Consider the following 24,274-nt stretch of genomic DNA (forward strand, 5'->3'; position numbering starts at 1 on the left):
CCTGACCTTTGGACATGGAGGTGAGGATTACCAACTGTAAGGTGATGATTGGCAGCTCTTTATCCTTCTATTTGAATTACCAACCATTACATATATACATATGTCCACCATCACCACTACCACTATCACACACTCATTCATTAACATGACTACAGTCAAACCATACAGCCCGGTGTAAACCATTTTTACAGGAATACAACGGCCAACACATGTCAACCTTACAGATTCTCCATTGTTCTCCTACCATGAAAAGTGACTTTTGTTGGATTTAAGAGATCACGGCTGAATGTGCATCTTCAATCTCTTACTGGGGAGATATATCCAGCAGCATTGCAGGGTACATTACAAAATCATATTTTTAGAATCTGAGGATAATCCCATCTGGTTAGTCATCATCGCCAGACACACACACACACACATACGCACACACACTCATTAAAACTGATGAATAATGTTAAACATGTGGAAAAATCTTTGGCAAAATGAGACAGTCTGTGCAAAATCTCATTCATGACACATTATTAATGACTGGAAATACCCAAATACCATGACTGATTATTAGTGTTGCTGTTTAAATAAGAGTGACTCAGAGTTGCTGTTTGCCATCTGTCAGTTAAGTCATTTTCTAGGTGCATGCAGCATTACCAGTTGTTTGCGTGTTGTGCATGGGTGTGTGTGCGTGTGTGTGTACTGAAGTTGTGAATCCTCCTACCTTAGCCCTGGCTTACCAACACTTGTTGCCCTGTATCCATGTGAAGTTTAAAGCCTGGACTCTGCTGGTGGTACAAAAACAGACTGTTAGTAATCGTTTACACAATAGCTTTTTATAGTTCACATACATACCAGCACTAATATGTTTACAACAGTGTCGAATGGGCAAATGACAAAATGAATTTCTTTGAAGTGTCTCTTGTGTTAGTGGTGGCCAGATGTCCAGCTCAATGACATTAACATCCTGGCAATTAATGTGTGCCATATTATGTTACTGTATATTTATATTGTAGTTATATATAAATATAGATGTTGACTTCATTCCTCATAAATTTTACAAATTCTACCAACATTCATAATTGTTGCCTGTGTTACAGCTTGCATTAATTTCCTGTTGAATGAATGTTTGAATCAATGAACAGATTCATTAAGTTTTCCTAAGTTGTAAAGGCCATATAGATAAAGTAAAATTAAAGCCTACAGCTCTTTCAATGTTACATAGTGTGGTAATGCAGCTTAAATAGTTGAAAAATCAAATGCACTGTATTTTTAAGCAGACTTGCAGAATGAATTGCTACCTGAATGAGACTCCAGCTATTTAAAAGTCTCTAAATTGATTTTGCAGACTTTTTATTACTGGTGTATCCCATTTGAACTATGTATGTATCCCATGTAAACTCAAGGTTTAACACGGTCTACAGGAACATGCAGAGATTCGTGAATTTCTGCAGCAATGTTTACAGAGGTGTAGTCATCTTGATGTGTGGGACAATAATGATGCAGTACTGTGTGTAGTCATTTGGGTTTGTAAAAAAAAAAAAAAAAAAAGGAAAGAAAGAAAGGTAAAAAAAAAAAGAAAAGAAAAAAAAGAACAAGCCTTATTAGCAACTTGTGTGCATCCCAGCTGGTGATTCAGTCTGTTACTGATGCAGTGTGTTGGCATATGTTGTTTGTCTCTTGTCACACAGTGTGAAAATGATCAAGGCAGGGTCATTTATAACTATGTGTCATCGATGAAACATTATTCTCCACTACTATCTGATGAAGGCTTAAAATGCTACATTTTTGCATATATATTTGCGATTTTATGGGATGGATTCTGGAGGTCAAATAAGGAAATTAGACGTTACTGCCCCTCCCATTGCCCTATTTTCACTGTATCCCTAAAATAGTTTTCCAGTTGCCATGTGTGATCCCATGGTTTTCCTAACAGCGACACAGCTTCTCTCTGAGTTTCAAGCTGCTGCATCTCAACTCTGTGTTACAGTAATTGTTGTTTATCTGTTTTTCTTTTCTTTTCTGTTGTCGACCGCTGTTGATGTGCAGCACAGAGAGAGGAGGTGAGACACGTGAGATAATAGATGGCACATGTCAGGGGGATGAAGAAAGGGGAGGGGGGGGGTTGGGGGGATAAATGCTTAATAAAGGTATTAAAGGTGGAAGTGTTAGTAGCTGCAGGTCAGGCCTTGGTAAAGACTTTCCTCACTCTGCTGCATTAGAAATGAACAGTGTTTACCTGCGAGTGCGCCAGGTGTGAATGCATCCGTCTCACACGTCCATGACAGACCTCGTGCAGATCTGCCCGTACCCCCTCCTGGGATTAATATAAATATGCAAATACACTGACACAGAGCACAGTGGGAATATTTTGTTGTCAAAATGTTTGCATGTCGCTACCTGGGATTCCTACCGCCAGATGTCTGGTTCGTTAAGGATGAAAGGAAGGAATAATAAGAAGCTTATCACAGATGTTGTGAGAGAAGTGAACAAAATGCTGTATAACACACAGAAAACAACACGCATGGCAACAAGATTTGATGTTATAGAGCTGGGAGGGGTTCGGATTGTGTACCTCTCTCTGTCAGACGTTATAAAACCTGATTGTCTGCTCCTGTCTCTCAAATTTCTGTGACCCCAGAGACCACCGCCTCGCTCAGGGGTGTGTCATAGATGCTGCTGCTTCTATAAACACAAGAACACAACAGAGAAGTGCACACACAACCAGAAAAGAGGGATAAGAGGCCACAGATTTAGACAGGTAGGTTTCACACATTCACCACAGGAATTTATTTACAGACTCGTTTTGTTGCTGTGTGTGTGTGTTTTGGTTTGTTTCTTCATCTTCGATAAGGACAATAAAGGTCTTTTTTTTAATTTATTTTTTTTACGTTTTTTGGTTCAGTTTTAAATAAGAAAAAAAGGAAGAAAAAAAATTTGCTCCTCAAATTCACAGCTCTTGAATGGCTGTACTTATTTTAGTTAGGAAAAAAGGTATCTTCTGTATATTTAGGTTTGGCTGAATGTGGCTGGTATCTTGGGTAGAGAGCGACCTGATGTATCTGCATCCTTGTACAGTATGTGGCTTGTTGACCTCAGGCTTTAACCAGCTGTGTTTCTGGGCTCCAGACAGGAGCGTAAATGACGGCCAAAGAGACTAACTGAACTAAATCTGGCCCATTAAGAATCCAGTCCGACTTCCACTGAGCTTCAAATAGGTCACAAAACAAACAAATCATATAACAAGCACATTAAAAATAAACATAGCCCATAATGAAGTGAATCAGCAACAGGGCAAAGATTTATGATAATATATAACATATACTAGCATGCTAATATTAGCTAATTAGGTAATTGGTGGTTCTAGTTTGCAAGTAGGTTAATGCAAAGTTATCACACAGTATAAAATAATACAAAAAAAACAAAACAACAACAATATAAAGATGACAGTCTCGCTCTCTGTAGGCTACATGTGGATATTTTAAACAAGACGCATGTGGTGCTGTGCAGACTAGTTTATTATTTTTGATGATTTTGCACAATGATTTCGCAAAAAACTGATGTGTGTAAAACTACAGGTGTGTGTTGGCAGTGTTATGAATGAACCGTGGTGTATAGAACAGCTTCTACTGCCCTAAAAGCATCGTGGGTCTGCACACCTGAGCTTACATCTGTCCGCCTGTGTGCTGAATGATCACCTGTGATGGATGTTCATACCGGGTGTGAATGTGATGTCATAGAAGTTCCCTATTTTAATCCCTACCACTTCAGTGTGTGGAAGTGCCAGTGCCACCCTCCCAAGAAGATGCCGCCCCGAGTGGCTGGCATGAATCACTGGTTGATGGTTGTCAGCCTCAGGTGGACAACCAGAGAAGGAGAAAGAGAATGACCAAAGTCAATGAGATGAATCATCTCTGCTGATGTGGAATTTTTAATATAATTTTCCCGTCGAAGGAGATGATATGTAGGACGCATGTACAGAATGTCTGTACAACAAATAAGACCAGGAAGGTCATTCGGATTCATCCTCTGGGGATCAAGAATGTCAGCACAGAAATCCGTGGCAATCCACCAAATGGATGTTGTTGAGATATTTTAGGAGCAAAGTTGTGGAGTGATTTCCAGAGCGACGTTACTATTCCTAGAACCAGTGCTGCTGGTCTGGCTAAAAATCATAATGTACTGTGTCTATGAGCTGATCTGAGGCACCTCATGCATACAGTCAATTAGAATTTTATTTTCAGTGTTTAGTGCTCATGGAGAGATTATCCAAAACTGGCCAACTGGCCCAACAGAGGAGCCCTGGAAACCAGACGGAGGCCAAGGACAGGAAACCACAGGTGGAACAGGAAACAACAGATGAAGGTACGTAAATTTGGATTGAACAGTCGAGTCATTTCAAAAGGGTCTGTAGCTACCAACCTCACAAGTCTAGTATTTCCTGAAAGCATGCAGGTCTGTAGAACTGTAACCTACCTCCTCCTGCTCTGCAGCACTGACAGACCAGAGAGCGATGGCCGGGGAGGCTTTGGACCGGAGGAACATCTGGGAGCCGAGTGTTTACTACTCACTGGGAAAGGAGTCTTTTTATTTTGCTGGTCATGAAATCAGCATCCGCGAATCTATAGATACATATGGAGCTCTGATCTGGCCCGGGGTACGACCTCCTCCTCCCTGATCTTGTCTAAGTGCACATCCACCAACTTGGTTGCTACTGATTTAATAGTGCGACATTGTTCTGCAGGCGGTGGCTCTGTGCCAGTTCTTGGAGAATAACCAGCAGCAAATGAAACTGATGGACAAAGCCGTGCTGGAGATCGGAGCTGGGACTGGTTTACTGTCGATAGTGGCAAGTCTGCTCGGTAAGTTTATGATAATGAAGGCCATTAGCATTGTATGCATGCACATTCACCACGCTATGAGATAATAACAGAGCATTACGAGACAGAGTTGTTTTCGAGGTAAATTCATGCAAAACCGCTGATGCGCGTTCCCGTCGGGGGCAGTTTCTCTGCAAGCAGTCTCTGCATTTGCCTCGAAAACAACTCTGTCTCGTAACGTTCTGTTATTATCTCATAGCGTGGTGAATGTGCAGGTCACAATTTGTCCACGAGAGCATTTTGGAGTTGTTGGATTGTGTATTTGATGAGTTTGATGAGGGAAACCAAGAAATCCCATGAGCGTCCGTAGCGTAGCTCTGAGCAGCTCGCGGCTCTGCTCTGTCGTTCTAAAAATAGCTTGCACCGACAATTAAAGGTAACAAACCTACTCCTAAAACTATGGGGATTATGGCATGGGCCAATTTGCCGAAATGCTGAACTATCCCTTTAGGTAATGACATAAATCATTGCCAAGTTCAGTGTCATCATATGCAAATGCCAACAATAATGTAATACCGATATATCAACTTAATAATCGTACAATCAAATGTCCAGATCATCAAACTAAGATTAATCATGAGACTTTATAAAAAACTGATGTTTGTATAACTTATTTAGGACATGTTGTGGGGTTGTTGGTTTTTTTTTTGATGATGCTACAGGGAAAAGCCATAAAGGGTTTATTCTCTTCGCCACATGACTGAATATTTTACAGATATTCATACATCTTTTTTTTTTTTTGCAAAAGTAACATTTTGGCCTGGTGGTGGGTGTCAAGGAAGCTACAGGGGGTCATTTCAAACACTAGGATTCATTGTCTGAGGACCTAGACGATACACCCACGTCAAATTTCTTGCATTGCAAATAGGCCAGTTAAACTCTAAAGATATTGTAAAGATGAAGACGGAGATAATTGGTCTGATCCTGTTTTCCTGCAAACATATGTGTCAATTTAGTTTGCATCAAATAAATATGTCTATCAATAGACAGCCAGAGAAAAGCTATTAACTCATGACACTTAAGTCACAGGCTCTCCAATGTAACGATACTGAACAGACGTAGACTTTAAATACTGGCCTGAATGTCTTCTCTGTTTCAAAATATGCAGCTGGTTCTGCAAGTGGTATTAAGGCCCAAGTGAGGTCATGCATTATGGGTGATATGATCAAGGTCAAATTGGCAAAAATGTTATCATTAAAATTCATGACTTGAGTGAGTCCATGCTTGAGTCCTGCAAGATTCAGCACTTCAGCACAAAATAGAGAATGGATCTGTCGAACAAATCCAGAAATCAAGCAGCTGTAGTGGTGTGATTTCCGATGGTGTGATAATAATGTGCTAATAATTTCATAAAACATCTGGGCTCTGTCATTTGTAATAAATGTCACTTAAACAGGGGGAAAGAATGCATCTGTTGGGGGACTATTTGAGAGGGGGATTAACACACACATTGTATTGGCTGGTGGATATTTACAGCGGCAAGATGATTTGTTTTTTTCTTTTTGGAAACTGCAGAGCCCTTCATGGAAATATTTTGAAAATAAAAATATATAAAATATCACCAGAGGTATGCTCTCCATGCAGAATGCAAATGATAGTTGCGTAATTAAGTCATACACACCGAATTAGTTGTGTTGTGATTCTCGTAAGATCTCGTCATATAACTGTGTAAGATTTAAAAAAAAAAAAAAAAAAAAAAAAATGGGCCAACAAATGTACCCATTCCTCAGCTGCTTCTTCTCTGCTCTCCTTTCCAGGGGCTTGGGTGACTGCTACAGACCTGCCAGACATCTTGTCTAATCTGACCTTTAACCTTCTGCGAAACACCAAGGGCCGCTCCCGTTACAGCCCTCAGGTGGCCGCCCTCCCCTGGGGTCAGGCTCTGGAGCGAGACTTTCCCTGCTCGACCTTCCACTACGACTACGTGCTGGCGGCGGACGTGGTCTATCACCACGACTGTCTCGAGGAGCTGCTGGAGACCATGCGTCACTTTTGCCGACCAGGGAGTCAGACGACGCTGCTCTGGGCCAACAAGATCCGGTTCCAGTCGGACCTGAGGTTCATGGAGCGTTTCAAGAGCAGCTTCGACGCCACGCTGCTCACCGAGCTCCCACAGCAGGACGTGATGATCTACAAGGCCACGGCAAAGCAGTGACAGGGGTGCTTCAAGAACAGAGAGGGGAGGGGCTCCCTGAAAAGTTAAAAGTTCATTCATCGTTCAAGAAAACTGTAAACTCAATTTTCTCCCACCAACTTCAATCATTGAGGAGAAAAATCTGGTTTTGATCTGTTTACATGACATTCCTGGACCGTGCTACAATATTGTTGTGACGCCCAAAGCAGAAATGAAGTTCCTGACTCAAATTTCCATTTTAATAAGCTATTTTATTTGCCAGTACTTTTTCATACATTTATTGCTGACTTTATTCAACTTTTGGTTAACAATTTGTTTTTAAAAATGAATTGATTTACTGTAAACATTTCTCCTATATTCAGATTTGTCACTTGGTAACTAATCTACATAAACTTTATCAAAGGGTGCTCTGCTTTTTTAGTGCAAAGAGTCAATTATTAACCATGAAACAAAAAATCGGAAAAAAAGAAAAGAAAAAAAGGAAAATGTCTTCCAAAAGCATCAAACTTTGCATTTCTGGTGACTTTTGGTAATCAATTTAGTATAGCTGTAAATTAGTTAAAAACTAAAAAAAGAAATAAAAGCACTTTCCATAAATACCCTACAGGAGCACATATGCAATAAAGATCTTCCATGTTCAACATGTGTCACTTAGCACCAAAGGTACCACATAACTACATCCCTGCTTAGAAATTAGATTTTTTTTAAATGCATTTTACATCTAAAAGCATTATAATAGTGTAACACATGCACACATTAAGAGAAAAAGAGGGGGGGACAAAGATAGTGAGGGTTAAGAGAGAGCATGAGTGGGGGGAGGGTTGGGACCGGAGGGGATATAATGTCAAGAAATTTCACTTTTCAATACTAAGTCAATGTTTAAGTCCATTCCAGGTTGGAAATCCACCCCTGTTGTGTTCATGCTGTCTCCCGTGCCCACAAATAAAAGTTTTGAATCGCAAACTGTTGTAATTCTGCGATCGGAAAGTTCAGAAGAGACTTGTGTCTGTCCTGAGTATTTGAGTCTGTGCGCTGTTTAACTGCTGTGTTTTCAAGGTGTTTGAGCGACTCTACGATGTGCAGCAGGTAGATGACTTGGGCGGCTGCTCTAGTATGGACTCCCTGCGCAGGTCGTTGGGGATGCTGCCTTCAGGACCCCAAACGTTGAGTTCTCCATAAATACCCAACTCGATCATCTCCTCTTGCCAAGGAATGGGGATGTTGCCAGAGGAAAACTCGTCAAAAAAGGTCTTGTCAGGGTCCTCCAAGTTAACGCCCTTCACAGACGAGAAGGCTCCAACGTCATCCAGACTTTTAGCATACACCCTTTTAGGGTCGGGGACAAAAGGAGGAGGTAGGATACCTGAAGAGGGGAGGTGAGAGAATTAAGAATAACATTAAAAACGGGTGGTTTATTGTTTTGTTGTCGACGTTATACACATAAAGGTATAGGAGATAGATGGTACCTGCATTCAGCTTCCTCCAGTTGAGCTCTTTAAAAAATGGATGTGCCCTGATGTCATCACAGGATCCATTCTTAAAACCCATCCTCTGGTCAACCTCCTTGGCCAGAAGCCCATCACAGAGCGACTTTGCATGCTCGCTGAAGTTGTCTTCGTAAGTCACAGCCCGGGTCAGCATGCGCTCTTTCATCTCCTCACGTTCAACCTGAAGTGGAGATAAACAAAAACCTGTTATCCTCTCATGTACGTCGTCACAGTCTGCCGTTTTAAATACATGAGGTAAAGATCAAAATCGAAGGTTCAATAAAAGGCTACTAACTTTCTCGCCCCTGTTTCTGAATGGGTTCTTTGCCGCCATGAACTCATACAATGTCACACCCAGAGTGAAGTAGTCGACAGAGGTGTCGTACTTTTCTCCTTTCAGCATCTCCGGAGCCATGTACCCTATAAGAACCGAGAGAGAACATGTTCTGATTATGTGATGCTGCAGAGATTACACCTTCAGTAATGACAATGCTTCTTCATTGTTTGGTAGATACAGACGACACCCACCTGGTGTCCCAGCGTAGCCTTTGGTCAGTGTTTTGCCTTCTTTTAGCTCCACGGCAAGACCCAGATCAGATATACGCACATTACCTGTTCAACATCATACACACACATATATCTTCATCAGGCATTGGTTACACATGAACAAAGGTAAATACTCTTTGTGTTTTGACTATAAGTTATTACCGTCATTATCTAGTAGCACATTTTCTGGTTTTAGATCCCTGTAGATGATTCTTTTCTGGTGGAGGTGCTCCATGCCCTGGATAATCTGAGCAATGTAAAAACAGGCTCTGGCCTCATCGAAGCCCGGGTTGTTCTCATCCACCAGGTAGATGTGGTACCTTCAGGGAAGACAGGACAGGTGAGCTTCGGCTCCAACATGTACAGAAGGTATGTAATGTACATTCATTTGCAGGTTTATATACAGCTTGAACATATTTTGCTGCAGGGGCTCATTTTACATACAAGATTTCTCTGGCTAGCTGCCATTACGTTCTTGGTCTTCAAACTGTCTGCACACGTTCAAATTTGACGTTGCATTTGCATTTAAAGTTTGGACGTGATTGGTGCTTTATAAAGCATCACTACAGTAAATGTTTGCATGGAGCCTTAAGTCCACTGTATCTTTAACAACTGGATGCTTTTTCTGTGCTGCAGCTCATTCCCATGGTGTCCCCATCATACTTGTGTAACTGCACATTTGCCTGTCAACAAATTTACAACTATTTAGCCATTACAAGCAATCCAATGTGCAAATTGCAGCACTTTTGCCTGACTGTTACATATAACTCCAAGGGGTGTCACAGCTGATTTGGGGAAAGATTTGCAACATTACCCCAACATAACAGTGCAGACTAGAAAAAGGGGATCTGTCACATTCTCACAGCTGCCAGTAACACAACAGAATAGCAGAAAAGGGGCAACAAATAAGTGCTACGACTGTTTTATAAATGAGTTTTTCAGAATGTGAAGTTACTTGAGGTCTCCTCCATTCATGATGGTCATGACCAGACAAAGTTCGTCCTTTGTCTGAAAGGCGTACGCCAATGACACAATGAAGCGACTGTGAACCTTCTCAAGAATCCTCTTCTCCACCATCGCACCCTGAAGGAGAAAGTTAGAAGAGGCAACTTAAAAAAATAATAATAATGCATGAGGGAGCTTTTTAACAGATGGAGAGAAAAGGAAAAGGGAAAACTGCAGGAATGATTCCTCCCAACATGTTTTCATGTTTACAATGACAAAAGAGGTTAAAGTATATTTCAAATAAATGACCCCAGACAAGTCAAGGGCAAGATATAACTGTGCCAAGGAGATCCATTCAGAAGAGCTTTTCACTAAAGCTCCCTGTAATCACTCTATCCCTGTCTCAGTGTTTAATACTGCAGAGACAGTGGCAGGGACAAAGATGATTAGCAGCACCGCAGCTCAGTGCAGGGCACTTTCTCTAGAACAAGAAGCCAATAACACACCTGTATCAATCACTACATGCTAAATGCTTAGTTAGGGTTACGCAAGGAAACAAGCAATAGAACAATATTTTTATGTATCATGTAAATTCATGTATAAGGGCCACATTTCTTGTCCTCTAATGCTCATATTCTTAGTTTAAGTTTCTGAGTTTATAAAGCTCAAACTTGTGATTCATTAATATAACTGGTCATTCATGTCAAACAGGACACAGTGTCTCTCCTTGTCTTCCTTTTAAAAACTATTCAAACCATAGGCTGGTTGCCCTAATGCAAAAAGTCCAACATCATCAACATAAATTAATTCCTCACCTCATATCCTTTCCTCTTCTTCAGCCTCTTCTTGTTGAGTTTCTTACAGGCATAAAGTTTCCCTGTGGCTTTCATCTGACACGCCGACACCTCCCCAAACCCACCTTTCCCCAGCACACGGAAATCTAGGAACCAGTCTGCATCCATGGGCTGCATCTCCAGCCACTTCCACTGCAGGAACCTCTTCAGGTACATGCTCTCCAGGTAGAAAGTGTAGGGGGCCTCCCGCAGGAAGTCCAACACCGAGGCCATTGCCGGAGCAAACAAGTCATCTGCTACAGCCTCCTGGTTTTCCTTCACCTTGGCTACGATGTCCTCAGGCAGGAAGGGGCAGTAGTGTTTGGCAGAGGGGTCCATGTAACGCTGGACGATCTTTGAGGCTTTCTTTGCCCTGTCAGAGTCCTCCGACAGGTCGTAGGCCTCGATGTCTTTCCACAAACGGCAAACCCCATGATACTCTTGATTCGCATCCAAGAATTCTCTAAAGAGGCGTTTGCCAATTGGCTGGTCCACGCAGATCAAGTCAAAGGCCAAATCCAGCGTGTCCCTCAGGTCCTCGCACACCGTGATGTGGGGCAGCTTGAGGCGAGAATGGTACTTCTTATCCCTGGCTGCCGCGGCATTGGAGCCATCGATGCTTCCACGGGCATTGATGTAAGCTGAATTTGCTACCACTGTGGTAAGTCCTCCGATATCCATGTTGAGGGTGAGGTGGCTATTAGGCGACACAAAGAGGAGACATTGCAAGAGAAGACGGAGGCAGAGGACACACGCCGCAAACTAACGTGCAGGGGTGAGGCAGTGAAAGGATGAAGCAAGGGTGAGAAAAAACGAAGCAGAAGAGTGGAAGAGGGCGCATGAGAGAGTGCCGGGGAGTCCAGGCTGTTGGCTGAACTAGATCCCAACGCACTTTGAGCACCGTACCACCCTCATTCACATACACACACACACACCTGAGTCAACACCTTTTGGTAATCCATTAACACCCTAATGCCCCAGACAAAGTGTGCGAGCACATGCTGGAACAGAACAACACGGGCAACGTATACAGCTGGAGTGCCACCAGTCAACAAACTGGCAATTCACAATTACTGCAGCAGTGGGTCACGCACAGAGACCTCAGCATGTCGTTCCTGTGTATTAAAGGCTAAGATTAGGAAAAACACTCGTGTTTATAATAAATTGGGACGCTTAAAGAGAGAAAAAAAACACAATGCATGGGAATCATGTGCCTTGTTTTTTTACAGCTCAACATAGAATGGTTAGAATTTCTGAATGCATTGTATCAAATCTTCATTAAAGCCTGATGCTGTCTTCTACATTTCACCTCTTTGGTAAAAATTACAGATATTTTTGAAGAATGTTATCCAGGTAAATATATTTTTAAAAAACCCTAATATTTTAGTCACTTAAAAAAAGGAGCACATATCTTCTCGCAAAACTTAACAAATTCATCCAACATGGGATGTTTTTTTCTGAATGTATTATTTATGTACAGGACACCAAAAGGCACTGTAACCCTATGAGCACATGATTAGGTAAGACGATGGCTGCTTCACATTCAGGGTCCTGGGATCGTTTGTACTGGCTTGTTACCGGTATAAACTTTGCTTTTTCTGCTGTGACATGTCAAAATATCTACACTGGAAGAGGTCTGTTTTTGTTTGATTTTTGTTTGTATTGAAGCTTTAACTGATAAGAGTCAACTGACATCACTTGAGGTTATTCCAGCCTTTTACAGCGCCCTCTGGTTCTACAAACACCACTTATATGACCTGTAAACAGACTCTGATCAGCAGAATTGATTTGTGTTCCTGTCAGATTACGCTATTAAAATGCGAATTTACGTCTAAGCAATCTGCAAGATAATTTAGGAGAACAGAAGATGAGATGACTTGTTCTGACATGCTCTGCTGCTTCAGTTTCAGAGTTATTAACAAAATAATAACCCTACCAGAAGACCCTGGAAAAAACAACCTTGGAATCATCCAGTGCCTGCAGCATGTGACATTTCAGGCCTCAATTGCTTCTCCATGTCAAAAACACTTGGACACACCTCACCAAAATAACCACGTCAGCCTCAGCGGAGATCTGGGAAAATCTAGATCAGAATTAAATGCAGAATTTAATAAAAAACCACGACAGTTTTCTATATGAACCAACAGTGTGGCGAGTTAAGGAGAATTTAATCAGCTGTCCTCACCTCCCAGCCATCCTCATCGAGTATCTATCAGGCGGTTTCCCCCTGAGGCTTTCCACTGACAAGTAGATAAACACACCTTTCCCCAGCACATGGTTATCAAGGAGCCAACGTCCCTCAATGGGCTTCTTTTTTTGTTTCTTAAAAAAAAGGAAGTGTCAAACCATTCAAGCTTTTTTAAGACTAACAAGTTATTTTTGTAAATGGCATGTTTGGGGAATACAGATTACAAGAAATATTTGTCAGTGGTATGGTTAAGAAAATATATATCAATATATCCAAATACGTATAGCCTACATTAAATATAGAAAGTTGGAGGTATAGTGTCTGTGTGTTTGTAATTTGTGGAATAAACAATGTTGTTCCTGGCCTGACACAAATAGGTCATCTCTGTTGCAGCGACAAACTTGCATCAATTATAGATACAAACTTATTAAAACAATCTATATTTTAATTTGCAAACTTATATTAGATTACAGAAAAGGTATTTGGAAGAGTCAGTACATGTGTTGCTCAGTTTTAAAAGGGAGATCTTTGAAGGAGCACATCAAGACCTATACAACCACACATTTTGTTACATCAATATTTTTTTTTTGAAGGTCTATCTTTACCACTGGCCTCTAAAGGATACTATAAGCTACAATCGTTGTAGGATTCATATACGTAGTTAAACAAACAAAGCTTATTTACCTATCAGGAGCCTGGGTTATGAAAGTCCTTACCTTGCTGGTGCCATTATTTTGTAAACACTACCAAGGCGTTAACAGGGCGGTGATGGAGAATTCCTCAACTCCGAAAATACAAAAAAACATAACTAGCAAACAAGATCAGGAAAGCAGCTGCCTACGGAACAGAAGGAAGCCAGCCCAACACAATGGGGAGTAAGAAACTATTTCAAAATTATTGCCCAGAACACAAAACAAAAAAAAAAAAAAAAGTATCAACACATCTGATGGAGCCCCATCCTGAGATGCCATGGCAACTGTATCAGGCCATTCAGAATCCACATGGTGTTGCACTAACACGGCATGTCAGCAGACACTTTGGCCATCTTGGAACATTTTGATCATCATCATGTCTGCCATATGTAATTGCAAAATAATAGGAATAACTATTTAAACAAGTACATTATACATTCTCCAACAGCAGTAGGTTTTACAGAGGGTTTTTTTTTTTAGTGGGATGGCTTATTGAGGAGTGGATTAGACATACAAAGACTTCAGCGTGGTGGCGGGCCACAGACCACAGTTCCCTTGGACGACACCTCCCCCAGAGCTGTAGTGCAGGTGCACGTGATTCAGGAGCAGAAAAAAGATGGGTGCAAATTACACCTGTGTTCGATTTTCGTCTACACCCCTGAGAAAGCCAGACAGAAATACAGGCATGGGGGGAAACAGGGGGGAGAAAGGGTTGAAGAAGCACACACAAGGGGGAACTAAATTCCCACGGTGAAGGTGGTTTGAAGGGCTGTGCTTGTTGGAGCGGCGAGGCATAGACGGGGGTTTAGTCTTCGTCGTCGTTCTCGTCGTATTCGTCCTCGTCGTCGTCGTCCCCCATGTACGACACTGGGGTCTCCACGCGAGACCCGCTGTAGTGAGAGTCATTCGAGCTGGAGGCCATGGTGCCATCGGTGCAGCCGTCACTACGAGAGGAACAGGGTGATTGAAAACAGGTTTAATAGAGAAGCATGATAACAAATTTCTGTCACGTGTGTTGGTTCGGTTACAGGTGAGGATTCTCACCTGCTCGCAGGGTATCGGGCTCCGTTAGCTGAGGATCCTCCAGTGATGTAGACGTTACTGATGGGGCCCTTTGCCATCTCTGGGAAAAGACAAGATTCATTAACTTGATGATTCCTGAAACATTATACAGACAAATGATGACACTTCGCATCTTCAGTTTGTTTTGCATCTGTAATGCCGGAGGCCAAGCACATATGATACGACAAATCAACTTCCTCACCTTACGCATCACTGCAGTGGTCAGACAAACGTCACACATTTTCATTGAAAAGAAAAAAAAAATCCCTGCCCATGCCTTTTACAAAAGTACTGCACAACTGTATTTCAGTAATTTTTCCATGCACACAATTTTACATTACAGGACACTGACAATGTCAAAATTAGCTCTAAATATTCGGGGCTGTGGCACTGACCTATAACGTAAGGCTCCAGAGCTTTGGGCACCAGGTTACGTGCAACCTTCAGGTCTTCTGGAGAACACTTCCCCACCTCTAACCCACAGGCCATGCCCATTCGTTTCAGCACCTCGATGTCATCGTGGATCTCAAACATGCTGTCAAAGTTGAACAAATACTCGAACCTGCAAATGACAGAGGGAAAGCAGAAAATTATATTTTTGTAGTTACAGAGTTTAAAAAAAACATGTTAAAGTGTATATTTCATTTCATGCACTGTGAAGTGCTTTTTTCCCCCAGTGTAACATAAATATGCTATTTGCACTGTACTGCTGATGGACGAATGTTTACAGGAGTCATTTTCTTCAGAGGAGTCAATTTCTTAAGCACTCACAGCACAAGCTTTTACATTTTTTTTATAATGCTACTGCAATCAAACCCAAGACTGATGCCAAGAAATGTCAGGACAGTAATATAGTATGATACATAGTGTAATTACTTTGATTTAACCCCCATTAACGCATTTTATAGCTAACAGATAAGGATGTGATTTGCCTGTAGTGGAAATTATTAACTCATTGGTGCTTCCAACCTTGTTCAGTTTTGCTGAAACACTCATGTGCCATAAAAAGCCCTGTAGGTTTCAGTTTCCTTCTGACAAGATGAGAAAATGGACTGTTGCTCCAACAGGTGTGTTCAAATAAATAATATTCAATTAAATAAATTGATAAAATAAATTAATGCCTACTATGTTCAGTGGCAAAAACAGGATTGTGAAATTCTGTTGCAGTGCGTTGCTGTCTGACGACGATGACGTTCAGGCTACAGCATTTATTGTTGTAGTAGTAGCCTTATTAAAAGGTGGTATAGACAATTTTGGTGCAACACACTTTGTCAAATCTAATAAAATGTCCCTTCATGAACCACTGCGCTGGAAGAAAAAAAAACTCTAGTGTTCCTACAAAGCTCTTGACTGTGTAAATGGGAGATAAACGAAGTGGCTTGGACCAAGTAACAACATTAATCCAGCCAATCAGCAACAGGGGGCATTTGCTCTTGTGCACAGAACAGGGGGGAAGAAGAAAAGAAGAAATGGAAATGGGGGACGGCAAGATACATTACATCTGGCACATGGTAACAGTTAGTGCCAATCTAAAGATATCCAAGGGAAGGAGAAGGAGCAGCAGCCCACCACTCTATTGATACCAGACCGTATGTAGTTGAATGGGACTGATTGGAGACCACAATGTTAATGCGGGTGTACTGAAGGAGCGTCTACCAGCAGCAGTGTGACGGCAGCACATACTGCACAGTGTGGTTGCAATGTTAGAGGGGGAAAGCCAAAGAGGAACAACAAATAGAACAATAAGTGCTATGATCAGACGAGGGTAAAGAGCTGCATTAACATTAGTGAGAATTTTTAACGATCCAAGCCCCACGGTTCAGCCGTGGATTTATCTGAGGGAGAGGAGCCGGCCTGAATGACAGGCACAAAGAGAGGCCCGGTCAGGACTCTGGCAAGGCCGCTGAAAACTATATGGATCTTTTGACAATCTGCCAGGATTTGTCCTCTCACCGTCTGCAGCAGCTCACCCCTTGATTGCATGGCACCCATGATGTTCAAACAACTCATGCTTTACATATCAAGGGCAGGGAAACTTGAATAAGTGAATTAGTGTTGGCTAAAGAGAAACTAGATATGACCAAAGTCATTATAGCCCAGTTTAGCCACTCGGCAGCCATTTTGGAAACAACCCAGGGCCAGTTATTACTGGCGAACAAGACCAGGCCCTCATCTAAATGAATGGAATAGAGAGCTATTAGTTCACTTTCAATAGTTGATTAAAAAAAACGAGTTTGGCAACATTGTCCCTAAGGTAAGGTTTAAAACTGTTTCCACAGGCTATAATATAATGCTGCACATGGATGTTTCACAACGCCATTCATCTTCATCCTCAACTGTGCAACTACAAAACTGACTCAGAGGAGGAGTGGGACATGTCAGACAGCTGTTATTTTTGGCAGATTATTCTATTCAGGATCCTTTCAAGTGGATTGTCTCCTCCCTTATACAATGTCTGACTCATATGTCTCATGACTTATGTATTGGACTGGTTATAAGTATGAGATATTCTCTAAATCAAAATTGACGGTGAGCACAAACATTGCTCAAGAGGCAACAGTTGAATTTACTGTATCTGTACAATATCAAATGGTTAATTTAAAAGTTGCAGTCTACACCCTTTCCTCTCTTTCCATTAATGCACAGCATTGACAGTAAATGTGGAGCTGTTTGAAATGTATATACACTGAAGATGAAGCACATACTTGTCATTGGAGATGCTGCAGTCGATGACAGTTTTCTTGCTGGTGTTGACGATAATAAAGGGAAGGTGGATGATGGAGTTGGGAGGTGGAGGTCTGTTTGCCTGCTGCTCTGTCTGTCTGTTCCTCTGGACCAGGTTCTTAAAAGCTATTTGCTGTAAAAGAAGACCAGAGAAAAATGAAAACTTGATGCAGCTACATTGAGCTTTGTTTTAATACCACAGTCCAAAAAAGAAACAAAAACAAAAACATTACACAACTGTGCTTCAGCTAGATTTAGTGTTTGTATTTAACCACAGAATTTCCTCTGCTACACAAAATATATGCAATGAACTTTATCAAGCTTTGCTGTGCATTCATTTTACACACCACAAAATCTCACAGCTGCCGTGAGAAGGAAGGGAGGTGACATAATTTAACTTGCTCAATATTTCCTTCACCATGAGCAATCTTTTTACCGGCATTAGGAACAGGCAGATGAACACACAAGCAGCCCTGATAGGCCAGTGCCACTCACGGCTCCTGGGATTTCTACTTGTCATCTCTCAAAAGCTGCTGTAGCACTGAACTGTTGTTACTTTTAAAGTTTTACACATTAGCTGCAGCAGAACTGGCAGTATGGCTACAGAGGTTAACGCGTGACAATCCACTTGGACACAAAAGTACAGGCATTCAATTCATTTCCCACCTGCAGTATGAGTTCCTGAAGCTGTGATTGTTTCTGCTTAATCCTCTCCAGCCGCCTTTGTCTTTCCACCTGCAGGGAACATAAAGGAAAAATTGTAAAGAGCGACTGCATATAGTGATGGATAGAGCAGACCTGCCCCGAGGAAAATGAGAAAGGTCTTCCCTGTGGGTCTTTACCTCTAGGTTTTGGCACTCCTGTGCTGAGTTGGTGGGCAGACCGATCCACTTGATTTCTTTTTTCTCTTTAGAGATAATGTTCATGGCCATGAGCACGTTAAGTGCATCGTACACACGCCGCCGTATGTTCTTCTGGTCATACACGTGCTGATAGGGGAGATAAAATAAGTGTAAAAACCTAGCACTTGTAAGATCTATTTCTTAAATATCTGTTGTAGGCATGGGCCAATTACCGGTTTCAGGGTTCACCATGGTATGAAAACGTCACGGTTTCAAAACCACTTAAATTTTCCATCATACCGTTCCTGCAGTATGAGCTGTTTTTTAATTCTTTTAAATTTCTCGTCAAAGAGAGAAAGTGCAGGTCAGAAATCCCTCAGGTCGTGTGCAGCTGCAGCGCAGACTTTCACGTGTGGCGCTGTAACGCTGCCACATGAACACACCAACAGAGAAGAACACATGAAAGCTGTGCGCTGTATTCAAACTCCAAACATTATCGACCAAATATGCTGATTGATGCTGATGTAACGGATGCGTTTCAGGCACAGTGTCCGAGGGACCCAACAGTAGTCCGTCGTTGTTGTTGCCGTTATGTTACAGGTTAGAGAAGTGGGTCTGTGACAACACTGTTTCACAAAAGATCCGATTTGGGTGTTTACAAGAAAACTCTGGTGCGGCATTTTGGATTTACCCACTCTGGGGCCCATTTATGCATAAATGCAGTTTATTTATTTTAACTTGATACACATTTATTTACTAATGATCCAAATGTGCTATGTTGTTTTAAAAATGAAATACTGTGTTCAATGGACACTTTTTTACCTAGACATTTTTAGAGCTGTAACTGCAATACCATCATATCACCTCATACCGGCCCATGCCTAATCTGTTGGCGTCGCCCTGAGACAATGCCATGCAGCCGCAGAACTCACCGAGTCATTGGGTGACATGTGGTTGTCTGCGGAGCTGAATTCTGCAACCAGTTCATCTGCCACTTCATTGTAGGTGGTTACTCCTTTCTTCTGCACCTTCTCGCACACTTTCATGGAGAAATGCCTCAAGCCCTTCCCATTCTTTTCCCCTTTCTTGCCACGTTTTCTGTGGACAGAAGAGAGTCACACCACACAAACCCGATAATTAGTTATTTCTTTATGGCGCGAGAGACCTGATGCATGCTCAATGTGGGCCTTAAACTTTTCTCCAAAGAGCCCAAACCTATAAACTTTAAGACGTTTTATAGACTTACCCTGATGACCAAGGAGAGGCATCAGATGGTTGACTCTGAGCGAGAAATTGTGAACTTGGTGTGTGTGGACTATTTACCAAAATGGTATTTGATACCGTAGGCCTCTGAGGTGTTCCAATCACCTGCAGGGGAGGAGACAAGGGAGAGAAAATATCAATAATCTGTAATGGACATAATCCTGTAATGATGTCATCAGCCTGAGTTCTGAAAGATTTGGTGTATTGAAAACTTTATATATAACGTTTAGACAGGAAATCTGAATGGACTTCAGTGCAACAGATATCTTAGTATTTCAGACATCATCTTTGACTAATCAATTATCTGTTACAAACATGGCCAGGGATCAATTAAAGCAATTACTTAAAATGTGCATCCTTAACAGTAATGAGGTATCTAAGAGATGGGTGGTATATTCCTTCACTGAGGTGATATCTAAGCTGATTTCCGTTATGTATACATTCCATGTATATAATGGGATGATGGGTGTAATCCTGCTGACTGTAGAGTTGATAAGCTTAGGATCAACTGCCTCCACCTACCCTCCGCCCGGTCACCTCACAATGATAATGGAGGGGCTTACACAACAGTAAGACACAGCTAAGAAAGCGGGCATGTGCATCTATACACAGGTATATCTGCAAGTCAGCAATAATTGAGAAAGCTGCACTTTTTGAATCCACTGAGAAGTAGTGAACCATCATACCGAAAAGGAAAAAAATGTGATTGTGGAAAACATACAAGCCTGACGTTTATGGAGTATCACTCACCATGTGTGGCACATGTTGCATGTGTGCAGCGACATTCACGTTGGATGGCCCTAGGGTTTTGGGAAGTAGCTGTTTGGTCACAGGGGCAGCTGTGGGCTGGACAGTAACCAAAGATAGGACGCCTAACAGAAGACACGAGAAGACCAGTAATGAGCAGAGCTCCTGATTGAAACTCCATTGCCCCCTATCGTCCAGCCACCAGCACATAGGCCGACACATGAAGCGCTATCAGCCCCTTGTGGGGCAAGTAAACTGTACTGACCGATACATTAAGACATACTACATACCATTTCTGGAGGTATTTACGAACAACTTGTACCTTTGCTGGGGCTTAGATTCTGATCGATGAAAACCTTCAGCTCTCCATTTGTTTCAATCAGACCAGCCTGTGGAAAACAATTCAAAATTCACTGAATCCATGAAGCTGCGTTAGACCAGTAAAAGAAAAAAAAAAAGACATACAGCAGAATGTACATGAGGTTATAGGGGGGACATGTAAGTATAGCAGCATAACAGATATATCCTCATGTAACATTAGAGCATGTGCAAGGTGACACATGCTGTCCAACTGTTTATCTTAAAAACTACTTACATCTTTAGCCATGATCCCAAAGGACCAGAGGAGTTGCTTTTCAGGCTGAAAGGAAAATGTAATTCTATTCTTCACACTTCAGAGCCCTGAGGACAGAAAGCAGACAAACTTATTAAATAATGACAGTGGTTCATTACCAGTTTCATCAGAAATATCACTTCTTCTTTTTTTCTTTTTTACATAATTCCCCGAGTTAAGGGAGATTTCATGGTGTTACCTTTTTGTTAACCATATCCATTACTGACCTAAGGCCCCATTTGCACTATTATCTGCCAGGCACACTGTACCAAAGCTACATCACTCACGTTAGCTTGAGTTACCGGTTTGCCTTCTTACAGGACAAAAATGAACGGGGAGAGGTTACATTTTAAAAGAGGCTTGAATGTACGAACCTTTGTATGTTTGTGTGTAAAATAAAACTACATTACACCATCCCTGGACGCTCACAACTTTTTTTTTTGTACGCTAAGTGTGCACAAGGCCTAGTACTTCAGGTACCGAGCACGTCCGGAGGAGGAGGAGGAGGAGAGGCACCGTCCAACTTCTGCTACAGGTCACGAAAACATGCTAACTTTTAACTTTAACAACACCAGCGCAAAAATAAAACAAAACTCTTAATGTGACTCAAGTGGTGGCCGCCGCGAACGGCTACAGATATCACGACGGATGCACTGCAGCAGCACCAGCATTCATATGATTATCACACCACGATACTGAACAGTCTTTTGTTGAATGCTAACAGTTAGCATTACACTCGGCTTTACTTGCGTTAGCTCGCTAGCTCGGTAGCTAGTTAGCCTCTGCACGTTTTGCAAAGGATTCACTTTAAAAAATAAAATAAAATCCGCATTTGCTGCAAAATCTCTGGAAAAGCCGAGCATGGGTTAACACCTAAGAAACGCGTCTGCCATGTCGCAAGATGAATTAAAGTTTAAAAATAGTTGATTTTGTGCACTTACGAGTGCACTCTCCTGTTTCTTCGACGGCTGTTGTTGTTGGCATTTGAGAATGGAGGAAGAGGAGGTCTAAATCCTCTCCAAACAGGAAACAAACTAAGTAATGTCGAAGTACTTTTAGACAATTTTATAGTTAATTTCAAGGGACGAAATATTTTTGTAGATGTTTAGGATTTAACTTTGGAGTTTATTCCCCCCCCCAAGAGTCTTTTTTTGCCCACAAGTACAGTAACGTAAAGCCACGATTATTGTTTAGGCTGGTTGGGTCGATCGATCAGGGCAGAGCTGCATAAAAGTTAAATTAATTGTAGAAAAGATGGACCACAGAAAAAATAGTCAAATACATTAAATAGGCAATCAAATTATATGTTTTATTTATTCGGTCTGTGAATGTTAGGGTAGATTTAAAAGGTGGCACATGAGATAATTCACTACAACTTCTGTAATGCCTGTAACTGTCAATTAATATAATTGATGGTTAGTTAGTCGTCGTTTTCTGACAGTACCAGACTTGTTATTGCCCTGATACTCGTCACACCCATCTGTGTCAGAAACAAAACGTAACAACATTTTACTTACTTGGCAGAAAGTAACACGCCCAAACATCTCCAATATTATTAATATGTTTTATCATGGTCACATAAATTAACTTCTGCCAGTCTGAGTATTTATCTATGAACAAAATATCGATTGTTTGAGGTCTGTCTTGACAAAAAAATAGGCTAAACCTTGCTGGTGTCGACCTTTAAACTGTTTGTTTTATTCATGACGTCTCGGGACTTTTTGTGTTGAATGTTTTAGTAATCTCACGCACACGTCAATGCAACAAATCGATCATAATCACCAGGCATCGACCCGCTCTATGAAAATTGATTAAGACCCAACACCACCACCATTTCCACTGGTGTGTTAGCTTCCCTCGGCGTTAACAACTTGTCAAAATATGCATACAAAAAGTTAACGCCTGATGCAAAAACATTTATTTCTTCACTTGCTATCGATGTGTTATGATTATTTGTTTTAGCAACGAGCTAATTCGCTATTACGGTTGAAGAGCACCGGTCCACTGTCGCTTTGTTAGCCGACTAGCGCCTCGTTAGCTCGCAGCTAGCGGGCGAGCTAATCCACAGCTGTCATCCACAACACCACTACAATTAGCTTCGTGTCTGTTAATAGTATACTATTAAGAAACACGTGCACAATAACTAGTCAAATAAAAGGTATCTGACTTGGAGAACTTTCTTTATGTTGCGGCTTGATAGCGAGCCACAAAGTCGATAAATGCGGCTTACCGGTAGTGCACTTGGCAAGTTAGCAGTTTGTTTGTTAGCCCTCCGCTCTCTGTTAGCCTCGCTGCAGAAGCGCGTCTCACAATCTGATCTTGGCGGTGTCTCGCTTTAGAGGCGTCTGATTGGACAGCATCGACGAGACGAAAGCAGAACAGTCAAAGTAGTGCATGCCCACAGCGCCTCATCTCTTGCTTGGGACTTAGTGGATAGCAACCAGCTGCAAAGATCTACATACCGCCATCTACAGCACAGGAGTAATGTGTTAAAGAAGACAGAATAAATAAGACAGTTTATTTAGAATAGAATAGAATAGAATAGAATAGAATAGAATTTGCAGGAAATGATTGCGTCACAGCAGTTCCAAACAGAATAGAATAATAATAACAACTCGCTTGCAATAATTTTAAGGAAACAGTATGATAAGGAGACATAAAACATATTTACAGTAACTCAGTTAGTTAGATATTTATCCCACACTTGGGGGAATTTGGTTGTTGTTACAGTAGCATATATATATATATATATATATATATATATATATATATATATATATATATATATATATATATATATATATATATATATATATATATATATATATAGAGAGAGAGAGAGAGAGAGAGAGAGAGAGAGAGAGAGAAAGAGAGAGAGAGTAACATAGAAATATAAAAAACGATATAAAACAAACACAAAGACAGAGAGAGAGACATTCTGTACATTTATGTGCCAAATTATTTCAAGAGTATAGGTACAGTTATACAAGAACAGAATAAAAATGATATACACAGTGTTGGTAGTTGTGCATTTCACTCCAATAACTTTAATTTCTATCTTCAAAACCCACACACCCAAAATATAAAAGAATATGAATACAAATATGAATTATTTTATTAATCTCCAAAGGTAAATTAATTTGTAATGAAATAGCCTACATGCACAATAATTAGCCTAGTGAAATAATGTGTCATCATGTATTTCAGTGATGACATATTAAAATATCATTGCTACAGCCACATTACAAGTCCCGGTAACTATGAATTTAACACAATACATTTCCTGCATTGACCAGGTTATGTCAAGATAAAGGTTTGAGACTCCACTGG

At 41.2% G+C, this 24,274-nt stretch overlaps 3 protein-coding genes across 4 annotated transcripts; 1 reads left to right on the top strand and 2 right to left on the bottom strand.

Annotated features, from left to right (window-relative positions):
* Positions 1 to 4,489: 4,489 nt before the first annotated feature.
* LOC311004041 (protein-lysine methyltransferase METTL21C-like) lies at positions 4,490 to 7,023 on the top strand (the record flags this gene model as incomplete). The annotated part of the gene is made up of 3 exons (XM_083995986.1): positions 4,490 to 4,645; positions 4,733 to 4,850; positions 6,626 to 7,023. The coding sequence occupies exons 1-3, from the start codon at positions 4,502 to 4,504 to the stop codon at positions 7,021 to 7,023; spliced, it is 660 nt and encodes a 219-aa protein (XP_083852112.1). The 5' UTR covers positions 4,490 to 4,501.
* A 1,049-nt stretch (positions 7,024 to 8,072) lies between these two features.
* LOC311004414 (rhodopsin kinase GRK1-like) lies at positions 8,073 to 11,503 on the bottom strand (the record flags this gene model as incomplete). Its single annotated transcript, XM_083996473.1, has 7 exons — positions 10,796 to 11,503; positions 9,991 to 10,118; positions 9,198 to 9,355; positions 9,018 to 9,101; positions 8,785 to 8,909; positions 8,469 to 8,670; positions 8,073 to 8,365 (listed from the first exon to the last, which is right to left on the bottom strand). Exons 1-7 carry the CDS (start codon positions 11,492 to 11,494, stop codon positions 8,073 to 8,075), a joined length of 1,689 nt encoding a protein of 562 aa, XP_083852599.1. The 5' UTR covers positions 11,495 to 11,503.
* Positions 11,504 to 13,458: 1,955 nt separating this feature from the next.
* On the bottom strand, positions 13,459 to 23,412 carry tfdp1a (transcription factor Dp-1, a). Of its 2 annotated transcripts, none has more exons than XM_083997338.1 (12): positions 23,175 to 23,412; positions 20,927 to 21,012; positions 20,654 to 20,720; positions 20,335 to 20,456; positions 19,568 to 19,689; positions 19,254 to 19,419; positions 18,322 to 18,468; positions 18,146 to 18,214; positions 17,461 to 17,612; positions 15,151 to 15,317; positions 14,738 to 14,816; positions 13,459 to 14,637 (listed from the first exon to the last, which is right to left on the bottom strand). In XM_083997338.1, the coding sequence occupies exons 2-12, from the start codon at positions 20,936 to 20,938 to the stop codon at positions 14,499 to 14,501; spliced, it is 1,242 nt and encodes a 413-aa protein (XP_083853464.1). In that variant the 5' UTR covers positions 20,939 to 21,012; positions 23,175 to 23,412; the 3' UTR covers positions 13,459 to 14,498. The 2 variants fall into 2 exon arrangements, with proteins under 2 accessions (XP_083853464.1, XP_083853463.1); XM_083997337.1 differs by lacking the exon at positions 23,175 to 23,412 and adding an exon at positions 21,886 to 21,941 and having other exon boundaries at positions 13,460 to 14,637.
* Between the last annotated feature and the right edge of the window lie 862 nt (positions 23,413 to 24,274).

This window comes from Trachurus trachurus (genome assembly GCF_905171665.1).
Source record: "Trachurus trachurus genome assembly, chromosome: 21".
Taxonomy (NCBI): Eukaryota; Metazoa; Chordata; class Actinopteri; order Carangiformes; family Carangidae; genus Trachurus; species Trachurus trachurus.

Excerpts from the sequence above, each read along its gene's own strand:
- tfdp1a (XM_083997338.1), bottom strand. Across the intron at positions 18,469-19,253 it reads ACATGTCACCCAATGACTCG|CACGTGTATGACCAGAAGAA; the intron begins GTGAGTTCTGCG and ends CTCCCCTATCAG. Across the intron at positions 15,318-17,460 it reads TGCAGCATCTCCAATGACAA|GTTCGAGTATTTGTTCAACT; the intron begins GTATGTGCTTCA and ends TGTCATTTGCAG.